A 12,118-nucleotide genomic window follows, 5' to 3' on the forward strand; every position below is an offset into this window, starting at 1 on the left:
TTTTTAATCGCTTGACAGCCCTACTTACAACTTCTAGTAATTATATTTAAAAACTGAATTCACATGCTTACACCACGGAAAATACTCTCATTCATGTCCATACAGTTTAAAAATATAGTATTTTTCATGCATTGTTCAACACAGAGCACATGGTTGGTACTAAATAAAAAACAGTTTTTGATCTCATGTTAAGATATGCTGAAGTCTAATACACTACATGCTGGCTGTACAGTACAAAGTGCTGAGAGATTTATACTGTGTGCTGATTTACACTGGCACATTATGGACCTGATTTGGAAAGATGCTGAGTGCCTTCAACTTCCACTGACTTCAATGGAAATTGAGGGAGCTCAACATCCACCAGGATCAATCTCTACAAGTATGGAGACAAGTGGATTCATAATTCTACAATATAAATAATTTGGGGTTAAATAGATCTCTGTTGTTCCATTAGTGACTGACATGTTTATGTGCAAAGTGAGGATGCTCTCTGATTTGGATTTCAGATGAAGCTAATCGAAGTATATTCCTAATTATTAACAACTACACAATATAATAAAAAAGCAGATAAAGGGGCAATCAATACATCCCACAGATGGTAGAGCTCTAAAGCATTTCTCTTGCCACTCGGACCAACCCAGATGGCAACTTCGAGTGATCAACAACAATTTTGTCTCTCTGTGTAAATGTAAAGAGAGAGAGAGAGAGCAGTCTGAAGTATAAAGGTTTAAAATCTGCTTTTTTCCTCCACATGTATGAAAAATGTGCATCCCAAACAAACCCAAGGCAGGCTGTAATACAAATATTTCCCCGTGACTACATCTTCGATGTACCATGTTGCTAGGACTGTAACAAGAAAGATAGTACTGTTGCATAAGACAAAAAAAAAAAAAAAAGTGAAAAAAGTTACAAATACAATATCTTTTGATAAACTTTACTATACATGCAACATATTATCTTTGTGAAGAGACAGTTTTCCAGTCAGATTCAATATAGACTTTGCCATTAGCAAAATTCACGTTTTGTAGAGACAGAGTCAGTTAATTCATATTTATCTGAAGTCAAGATCAAGTCAGCATATCCATATATCCATATGGTTATTTCAAGAATTCTAATAGAAATAAATAGTTTTTAAATATACTCTTAGGCATAACTTTTAAAAAAAGCTTCTGAATGGTAAAGTAAGGGAGATATTTACTAATCTGTATGACATTTTTTCCACCATAATCATAACATACTATATTCTATTCGATTAGTAATACGGACTTGAAAAGAACCTGTGCTTTTTCCTTTGTTTTAATAACTTGGGAGATATGTATTACTATTTGTTTCCAGTACTGTCCACAGCGTCTGGCATAAGTTTTTCAGACATAAGAAAGGTATGGTCTCTGGAAATAGGCTCTTTGGGCCATATCTATCAGTAGAGCAACACGAATTTATATGACCTGGGGATATGGCCCTTTGTTTCTTAGGAATTTACATGTTAACATTCTCATTATTACCTATAAGAATTACCCTTCCGTTTATTCCTCACAAGAAGTGAAAAAATATTCCCTGCTTGTGAAAACATTATGATTTCAAGTGGGTAATAAACAGAAGAGAAATGAAAGACCTGAAAAAAATGAGCCAATGTTTCGCAAATGTCTTCAGTAACAAAAAATAAAGGGGAGAGAAATACAGGGGGAAAAAAAGATATGATAAAGAGTTGGTCCAGAGCTGACCATCAAAAGGGAAAAAGCGAGGGGGAAAAGCCAGAGGGGACATCAACATGGAGTCTAAAGTCAGCAGAGACCAGAGGTAGGAGGAGAACCAAGCTCTAAGCCAGACACAGGAAGGAGAATGAGGAATCTGGGAAATAGCAGGTGACAGCCAAAGTGAAGGGAAAGGGAGAAGAGATGCTTGGAGTGTATTTCAAAAGAGAAGGGTGTAGGTAGAAAGGAAGGTTGGATGTGATAGGAGATTGAGAACAGGAGCCAAATTCTGCCATTGTAGCCTCCAGGGCCGGGGTGTAAGGTGCGAGAGGAGACAGAGCTGAGGGTGAGAGCAGCTATGGAAGTTGAATCAGAACAGAAAGCCTATTTCCAATGAAAGAAAAAGACCAGGAGATAATAAATTACATACTTCAGCCAGTTTATTAGGAGCGGAGCAGGAGAGAGTAGAGAGGGGGTGAAGGGTAGGCAGCAGAGAAAACTAATGTTGCTTAGAGTGATGCCGGTGATGGAGGGTTTGGGAGGCAGACAGTGAGGAGATAACGTTGAGAGAAATGTTGTCAGAGATGAGGAGGAAAAGGCAGAGAAGGGGTATAGATGGGGGAGAAAGAGAAGCACCAAATGAGATGGGTAGGCAAAAGGAGGCTGTGGGGGTCAAAAAAGTGCCAGGCTGGAGAGGTAAGATGCGACAGAGATCATCTTTGCAGAAAGGTGAAAAGTGGGTGAGGAGGCAATGGCAACAGATAAAACCAACAAGAAAAGGAAGCATGGTGGGTGACAAGTGGGAGGCAGAGGCAGAGAGAGAAGAGGTGAAGGAACAGAAGAACACAAAAGAATAAGCTTCAAAATAAAAGGTCAAGCAGCCCAAATATAAGGCCAACCAGATCTCACCCTTGAGGCCCGATGCTGCTCAGCACTAACCAAGTCTCCAGCTTGGTTTCTTTTCATGTCTCTCATTTGCTCTCACAACCCTGGCTGGGTAGGTGTTTGTTCTGTCAAGTGCCTAACACATCTCTGGGCAGGACCAAGTTAGAATAGAGTACAAGACCTAACAGCCAGGAAACCAACTCCAGCTAATTCTCAATTAACAAAAAGTGGGGAAGAAAAGGGGTTGGAGGCACTAGCTGCCTGTGGAGAGCAAGGTGGAGCATTTAATACACGTGTGGCCATGCTTGATTGCAAAATCCATGGGGGCACAGCACTTTTAAATGACCTGCTACAGAAGGGACTGACTGAAATTCCAGCATACTAGAAAGATATGAAGAAAACTGCAATGTACTGGTCTATATAAGGAGGTGCATAAAGGATCATAATTTGAACACCTAACATAAAATGCTTTCATGGTTCTATTTTCCTGCAAGGTATGGAAAGGTATGCTTTCCTTATATCCAGCAGTATGAGGATTAATGGATATGGAGGCATGAAAAAGTGATTAGTATACTTATTAGAGTATCAGCTTGCCATCTTCCATACTAAAAGTGCCCGCCCTCTCATGAAAATTAATATTTATTTACTTCTTCACGAACTATGGTATTTGACAGAGAAATTGATATCTAAGTTAAAAAGCGAGACACTGTAGCCCAAATTTCATTGTACATATTTTTATGAATGTTATTTTTTTAGCGTAGTAAGTAATTAATAATATGCTAGATTTTGAAAAGCCTGTACTAGTTGCTAATTTACAGATAGCTAGAAAATGCTGACTCAGGCTAGTAGGTCCATATAAGTAATTCAACTTGCTAATTACTCTTTCAGAAAACTAAGGTTGCCAACAGCCATTCTAACATTTTGCTAAGTAGAGTGGCATATAACTCACATTATCTCATACATCACGTGAAACAACAGGATGCTACTCAAGTAATGTGACAAAACTAAGTAGCTGGGAAAAGAAATTAAAACTAACTGATTTGCACAAAGTTTTGAGGGGGGAAAGATAATGTAGCAATAGAGGGTTTGGCTGATGATACGTTTAAGTGTAAGCAGTGTTTATGGAAGTTGTCAGGGAGCAGTCACCTCTTGTGTGATAGATAAGACAGAATTCAAACCTATGACCACTTGCACAGGAGAATTTCCACTGCCCCACTAAGCTACTGCATTTAAAGAAGTATGCACTGCCTCAGACAAGTGAGATGTGATATGAACTGGCAACCACTTGCATATAAAAGCATGAGAATTTTCACTGCTCCCCTTAGATACCGCACTGAGATCAAGAATCCTGGAGGCTGAACAGCAGAGGCACTGCAAGCTTCCCCACATTGTGCTGCAGGTGTACTTCAAGCCTGCATGGATGGACCAACAAGGGTAATAAGGTAGCTATGTCTCCAAAGGCATTTATTTTCTTTAGATACCAATTAGAGCCAGCTGGTAGTATTTGTGATTAGAACAACTGTCCTAAAAATAAGACGGGTTGTTTTTAAAACAAACAGATTTGCTACTGAACATTTCAGGGTGTGTCACTACTAAGTCAAATGTCTGGTTTTATTAATGCAGTTAAACTCTGGCAATCCATCCTGTTTAGGTGAAAAAAGTGTATTTCTGCTTTCCCTTCCCATTTTTTATGATACAAATTACTAACACATTACCATTGGGAAAAGAAACTAAATCTGACTAATTATGGACATATTCTTGTATTTACTAAGTAGTCTTTTGAATGAGGCACAAGGCACAAAGCAAAGCTACACAGTTTATTCATTGAATGCCTGCAGTAACAGTTTCCTGTTACTGAGAGATTTCCTTGAAATCACTCCACAACTGCATTGCATCCACCGTGCAAAAGAAATGACGTTTCCTGCTCTGATTGCCCACTTGCACTTTTCAAGAAGATTGCATTTACTTACCATTGCTTCAACGGTGTTCTTTTGACAACTGTCCTGTCCTGGAGAGATTGCAAAGTCTATCTGAGGTTCTTATATGGCTCCCATCACTGCAATATCTGAGAACCTCACTATCTTTAATGGCTTAATTCTCATAACAGTCTGAGGTAGAGAATTACTAAATCCCCATTTCACAAATGGGGAACTGAGGCATAAAGAATGACTCTCCCAAGGTCACACAGGAAGTCTGCGGCACAATGAAGAACTGAACTCAGTTCTCCGCACTTCCAGTGTTTAGAGCAGGGGTGGGCAACTTGAGCCTGAGAAGGAGCCAGAATTTACCAATGTGCATTGCCAAAGAGCCACAGTAACACATCAGCAGCCCCCGGTCAGCTCCCCCACCCGCTCCCACCACCGATCAGCATCTAACCCGCCATCCCTGCGCCTCCCACCCGCCGTGATCAGCTGTTTTGTGGGGGGGAGGAGGAGGAGCAAGATCATGGCAGACTCAGGGGAAGAGGTGGGGACCTTGGGGGAAGGAGTGGAGTGGGGCTGGGGCCTGGGGCAGAGCCGGGGGCTGGGCAGTGAGCACCCTGAAGCCCACTGGAAAGTTGGCGCCTGTAGCTCCAGCCCCAGAGTCGGCGCCTGCGCAAGGAGCCGCATGTTAACCTCTGAACAGCCGCAGGTGGCTCCGGAACCACAGGTTGGCCACCCCTGGTTTAGAGCACAAGTCTGGACTACCCCTCTTCAGGGGTGCTGGAACAATTTGAAAAGTGGGGATGCTGAGAGCCACTGAACTAAACTGCAAACCCTGTGTATAATACAGGGTGGGGGTGGCAGCACACCTAGCTCCAGAAGCTATGCCCTTCTCACGGTGGAATCGATCTAAAAATGTAATACTAATGCCAACATTAGAAAAACAAAACGTACCACAATTCTTAAAGAGATACTGTTATGATTAGGAAGGCCCAAAATCCAAGATACGGTTACTTCTCTTGTAACTGTTTACAAAATATATGTAATTTGTCAATGAGCTTAATAAAAAAAAAAAGTCATCGCTAACAGTCCAGGATATGTGAACAATCCTACAATAAAGTAGTATGTGAACAAATGATGGAGAACACTTTTGTTCTTTGAAAAAAGACATAACCAGTATCCATGTTGTTAATAGACAAAAAAAGAGGTGACCCATACTGTGAATAATAGAGGGCTTATTATTTATTTGTAATACAGTAGTGCCTAGAAGCCCAAGCCAAGATGCAAGGTGCTATATAAACACATAGTACAAGACAATCTGAAAAAATGTGCATAATTTAGAACAGATGAGAGACAAAGAACATAGCATAGCAGATTTCACCAGCATGAAAGTAACATAAAAATGTAAAAAAACACTTCTTTTTAAAAGAAGGTTCTTTTAAGAAACTGAAGAGTAAAGATTTGAGTATTGTGTCTGGAGGCAGAGTAATCAGTGAAGAGGCAGGAAAACATTCATTCTACCTGTGGTTTAGGCAGGTACCCAAAATGCTGAAGTATTTGGCACATATCTATTATTCAAAAGCTTCACCCTGTTGGGCACTAATAAAAGGGTTATCATTTTTCTGCCTTCTTTAATCATCAGTGGATTCACTCCTTTTACAGATTCCTAGTTTCCAACGCCAGATAGGACTATTGGAAACCACCTCATCTGTCCTCCTATATAATACAGGCCACAGACCTCTCCCAAAATAATTTCTAGAGCGTATCTTTAGAAAAACAACTAACCATGGCTTAAAAATTGCCAATGATGAAGAATCCAGCTACACTTTGAGACCTATAAGTTAGCCAGTTGTTAATCCATTTAATTTAAGTTATATATACAAATGCACATGAACTATGAATAGCACAATGAACTCTTGTAACAATTGCCTGTCACTAGCAAATTCAAACCAACTCAGAAAAATGCACATCATCAACAGGTCAAATCTACATACACAGCAAAGCTAATTATCTCAAACTCTGAACACAAAGGAAAATAAACTTTCCAGATATGTGCAAAGCAAATTCAGTGAAACAGAACAAGTTACATACAGCATTACCACTAGGACCACTGGCTGTCCAGGAGAAAATTAGAAAGGAGTCAGCCAAAACTTTGCCAACCTGAACAACCCTATAAAACCTGAGACCACCACCACCACCAAACAGGAACAGAATTCAGGTGTAGTTTATCTCATTAAGAAAAAGAAATAATGTAGCTATGGCACACTCATACTAAACAAGGAAACAACAGCTAGCTAAGTGTCCACCAATGCAGTCACTAGCACAGCCCCCTAGTGGTAAAATGTCCTCCTGCAGGAGGTAGGAGAAATGCAGCGGCATAAGGTGCTTACAGTATCCCATCTGCTGGAAGGTAGAGCCCACAAGCATATCCCCAAAAGTTATTAGGGCAGCTTGAAGTGCACACCAGCTGTGGAGCTCTGTGTAACAATTATAGCTTCCATTCCCCAGTAGTACCAAGGTGGCAATTTGCACTTCCCTATGCCAGTGCGGATGAATCCAACCCTATGTCTCAAAAAGAGAGAACACTACCATTTAACAAATGCAAAATGACAGCCTAAAATACCTGTGCAACTGAGATGCACCAGTCAAAACCTAATGTGATCTGAACAGTAATGCTGTAATAACCATCATCAAACGTCCACTGCCCACATTTGCTAGTTGTTTTACTGCACTTCTCCAGATAATACCTTCTCACAGCATTACTGCTGAAAATATTTCAGCATTAGTAAATCAATCTCTCTGGTACTGAAATATTACTTTCCGAAGCCTGAGGAGGTAATTGGAGCAGCAGTAAAGCCAAATCCCAGAAAAAGGGTTAAATTTAGATTATATAATTTATAGATTACCTATCTATGTATGTATACTACCACAGATTCCACAAAGTCCACTAGAGACTCTGCTACTGCCAATTTCTCATGTAGAAGGTGCTTAGCTACTGTGGTGATGAGCAGCAGTACAAAACTGTATGATACCTATGTGGTACCCTATGTGGTATATCATGACTTTAATAAGGCTTTTGATACCGTCTCGCATGACCTTCTCAAACAAACTAGGGAAATACAACCTAGATGGAGCTACTATAATATGGGTGCATAACTGGTTGGGAAACCATTACGAGAGAGTAGTTATCAGTGCTGGAAGAGCATATTAAGTGGGGTCCCACAGAGATCTGTCTATTCAGAGTTTGGTTCTATTCAATATCTTCATAAATCAGAGAGTACACTTATAAAGTTTGTGGCCGATACCAAGCTGAGAGAGGCTGCAAGTGCTTTAGAGGACAGAATTAAAATTCAAAGTGATGTGGACAAACTGAAGAAATGGTCTGAAGTAAATAGGATGAAATTCAGTAAGGACAAATACAAAGTACACCACTGAGGAAGGAACAATCAGTTGCACACGTACAAAATGGGAAATGACTGCATAGGAAGGAGTACTGTGGAAAGGGATCTAGGGGTCATAGTGGATCACAACCAAATATAAATCAACAGTGTAATACTGTTGCAAAAAAGGCAAACATCATTCTGGGATGTGTTAGCAGGATTGTTGTACACAAAACACAAGAAGTAATTCTTCCACTCTACTCCGTGCTGATTAGGCCTCAACTGGAGTATTGTGTCCAGTTCTCGGTGCCATATTTCAAGAAAGATGTGGACGAATTTGAGAAAGGCCACCGAAGAGCAACAAAAATTATTAAAGGCCTAGAAAACATGATCTATGAGGGAAGATCGAAAAAAATTGGGTTTGTTTAGTTTGGAGAAGAGACGACTGAGGGGAGACAGGATAACAATTTTCAAGTACATAAAAGGTTGTTTCAAGGAGGAGGGAGAAAAATTGTTCTCTTTAACCTCTGAGGATAAGACAAGAAGCAATGGGCTTAAATTGCAGCAATGGCAGTTTAGTTTGGACATCAGGAAAAACTTTTCTGTCAGAGTGATTAAGCACTGGAATAAATTGCTTAAAGAGGTTGTTGAATCTTCGTCATTGTAGATTTGTAGACAAACACCTGACAGGAATGGTCTAGATAATACTTAGTCCTGCCTGGAGTGCAGGAAACTGGACTAGAAGACCTCTTGAGGTCCCTTCCAGTCCTACGACTCTATGATCCTATACATAAATTGATGTACTGTGTTTGAGAAGGGTGAGAACTCTACCTGCTTAAAACTATATAATGTAACTAAACTCTTGGTATTTGAAACTAAGAGCAGAGAACAACCAACCTTCTCTCCATTTCTGCCCAGAACCCACCTCAGTATGTACTGAACATAAAATGGCAGATGCATTATTTATATTTCTATAACATAAAAAACCAACCACCAAAAACTAACTAACCAAACTTCCTGCTAACCAAAAATGCCTTCAAACTTCCCAGAGAATTCATGTTTCCCTGACATAAACTATAAAAAGTTTCAGCCCCAACGTATTTTTAAGAGAAGGTTATAAGTAGGTACTGTAATGCCATACCATTTATACATCAAACATCCTCCCAATCTCAGTCTCCCAGGCCTCTTCTGTCTCTTCACTCAAGTTCCTCTTCAATGGTCACTTCTACTGCGAAGCCTCACGTCCCCTCCTAATTTTTCTGTCTTCTAGATGGTAAACTTTGTTAGGCAGGCCTTATCTTTATAGCATTATTTTAGCACCACGTTGTTGGAGCTCAATAAATAATACAACTGGAAGGTAGAGGCTTATAATCAAATGATAAATGAAATCTTAACTACAGTATCACCAGTTCACCAATACGTTTCCTACTCACCCCATATCTCTGCCTACCCTGTGCATATGAAATGGTGAAAAGGAAAAATTAGGAAATGCAACAGATGGACCCAAATCCTCTCTCCCTGAGAATCATCACCATCTAGCTCAGGCAAACATTTCAAATATTTTTGGATGGGCCAATAGCTTATTAATGACCAGGGAGGATCAAGAAGATTCCTTTAAAACTCCAGTATATAGATATTGTTTACAACAGTCTATTCCTCTGTCTGAAAGATCTCTTCTTTTCCCTAAACTAAATCCAAAGAGAAAACTAATCTTCTCCTGATTTAGAGCTGACAGGTGGTACATGCATAATTAAAGATGACCTAACATAGAATGCTCTCATTTCTGGCATATAATCAGACACTTCAGCAAAGCAATTATCAGTAGGCAATCTTTTGTGTCAACAGAGATAGGGATGAAACATTTCTCTGGTCATGAAGATTTTGTAACGGTGCTGCGAACGCAATTGCAAATACTTTAACACCATTATAGATTAAATCTCAGTCATCTCTGAGAAAGATCTTCATCACTTCCAGGCAACTACAGTACCTTGCCTTACTTCGATGAAGGCTTACATTTGCAGAACAAGCACAGCAATCAGTGCTTGAGAAATGGTCCAAGACTTCAAAAATCTTTTCAGTGCTCTCCCATGCCATTTCCAAAGAACGGAGGTACCTTCTATATACCCATTCCCCTGTCCCTGATTAAGTCTATGGCCTTACCACCTCCTACATTCCCTAGGCACTCCCTATCCCCTGCCCTTCTTCCAATCTGTTCTCATTGTCCTCTTCTGTAACTCTTGACTTTATGCGTCCTTCTGTGCTAGGCCTTATGCTTCAACAGACTGCCAACTGCCACGTGCCAAGAACCCTCGCTTTCTTACTTCAAAAAACCTCCTGAAAACCCATCTGTTCCATTAAGCAATCCAGCTGTAGTGACCACTAGAGAGACACTGCCTCACACTCTATTTTCCTTGCTTGTGACTCTCTAGGTTGTGGACTTCTCAGACCGGGGAATTTGTTCACTATATGGCATGCTTTATCTACTGTTAAGTGCCTTGTGAAGGTCCTGTCCTGTATAATCGTGCTACTAGGCCCTTATATAGCACATTTTCCTTTTGGCTCAAAATGCTCCTTTAAGGTTGGTGGGCATTATTATCCCCATTTTACAGATGGGGAAACGGATGCAGAGAGTAGTTAAGAACCTTGTGTGAGATCGTACAGAAAGGCTGTGGTAGAACTGAGAGTAAAGGCCAGATCCCCTGTTTTATCAGTAGACAACACTGCCTCCTGAAGTAGTAATATCTCCCTTACAATCTGAAAAAGAGAAAATTTTACTTAAGCCTTTAATAATTTCCCCTCCAAACAATATTTTTTGTGGAATCCAGAAAGGGTGCACGGAGAATGAATAAGCCATCTAAACAGATGGACATTCTAAAAAGGGTCTTCTTGGAGGGGAGTAAAATTAATTGAGAAGAGGAAAGCCAAAGAGTGAGATGGTTTTCCAGATTTTGGGGAAGCCGGGATTGTGAGAAGCATTATAAACCACAATTAAAATACAGCCCTCCCACCCACTTTGTCCTACAAAAGAGCTGCTCTTGGGATATAAAATTACTTCAATATTGCAGTGAGAAAAGTGTTTTAAAAAGAGTGGCTTATGATAATGGATTTTCAAAGCAAAAGTAAAGCTGCTTTTCCTGAGAATAGGGCTTTATAGATGGGGAACTTCACAATGCCAGTGGTGTGCATTTTACTGCATTTCACAAGATTTCTCATTATTTAAATTCCTACGTACTTATGTCATACATGAATAAATGACCTTATTGTTTAGAACATGTCTTTATACGAACATCTCTGCTGTTAGGACTAGTGTTATTTTGCATTTTTTTCCTACCAAGTCAGAACAAAAGTTTCTTTTACTGCAGTTTTGGGAACTTCATGCAAATGTCAGTTTTTACACATCAATTGTCAGTATAACAACATATGATATATGTAAGAGTAACACTAATATTACGGGTTGACTTTTTAAAAAACGAATCAAAGCTTAAAGACAAGTTTCTGTTAAGGCAAATTTCATGGTACAGCATTACCAAAAGTGTTTGTAATAAGATTACAGTATTGAACTGTTAGAGGGCTGAGTTCAATTAATTACAGACACTTTCTTCCACAGGCATATTTATTTATAAATCCTTTACACAAGATACAATAGCAGCAGCCTTTTTGAGAGAGGGAGGAAGGGAATGGAGCCATTTACAGAACAAAATAATTTAGCGTGAGATCCAAAGATGATTCAACATGCTCAATTTCTCTCAGGAAGTGAACGTTTTCTTAAGTCAGAGGAATACTTGTTAGTCTCTTTCTTCTTAAGGCACACACGTTCACTTTAGTTCTCTCTCTACCCCACCCTCCGCAACAGTAGTATTTAGAGTCCAATCTCGTAGCCCTTACTCACCTTGAGGACTTCTGTGGGACTGCTCATGTGAGTAAGGGCTTCAGGATCAGCTCCAGAAAGAGGAAAACACCACAGCATACGTAGCTATGGAGGCAGGAACAAAGGATTTTAGAGAGAATGAAGGATGAGGATGGCTTTGCATAACAGAATGCAGAGACTACGTTGGGTATAAGCCACATTTTAAAATGTGGAAGGATTACTTCATGAGATTGAAATTGCATGATAGAAAAATGTTTTATTTGGAAGCGTACTTCTTATGGAGCTCTGCAAAAATACAAATATGTACAGTATCCAAAAATGGCAGTTTTCTGGAGCTAAAATACCATATGTAAGGCATGTTAAAGTACAACA

The 12,118-nt window shown here is 39.8% G+C and overlaps 1 protein-coding gene across 3 annotated transcripts in view; it reads right to left on the minus strand.

Moving 5' to 3' along the window:
* Positions 1-12,118, minus strand: part of BACH2 (BTB domain and CNC homolog 2) — a 256,192-nt gene that overhangs the window by 88,106 nt on the left and 155,968 nt on the right. Inside the window, exon 1 of one of the 3 annotated variants that reach the window (XM_084623878.1) lies at positions 11,768-11,831. The exons of the other annotated variants lie outside the window; for them this stretch is intronic. Coding sequence (XP_084480004.1) covers positions 11,768-11,794 — 27 coding nt within the window. The 5' untranslated portion in view covers positions 11,795-11,831. Of the gene's footprint in view, positions 1-11,767; positions 11,832-12,118 lie in introns of those variants that run through there. 3 annotated transcript variants of the gene reach the window in all.

This window comes from Lepidochelys olivacea (assembly GCF_965140295.1).
Source record: "Lepidochelys olivacea isolate rLepOli2 genome assembly, chromosome: 3".
In the NCBI taxonomy this organism is placed as follows: domain Eukaryota; kingdom Metazoa; phylum Chordata; order Testudines; family Cheloniidae; genus Lepidochelys; species Lepidochelys olivacea.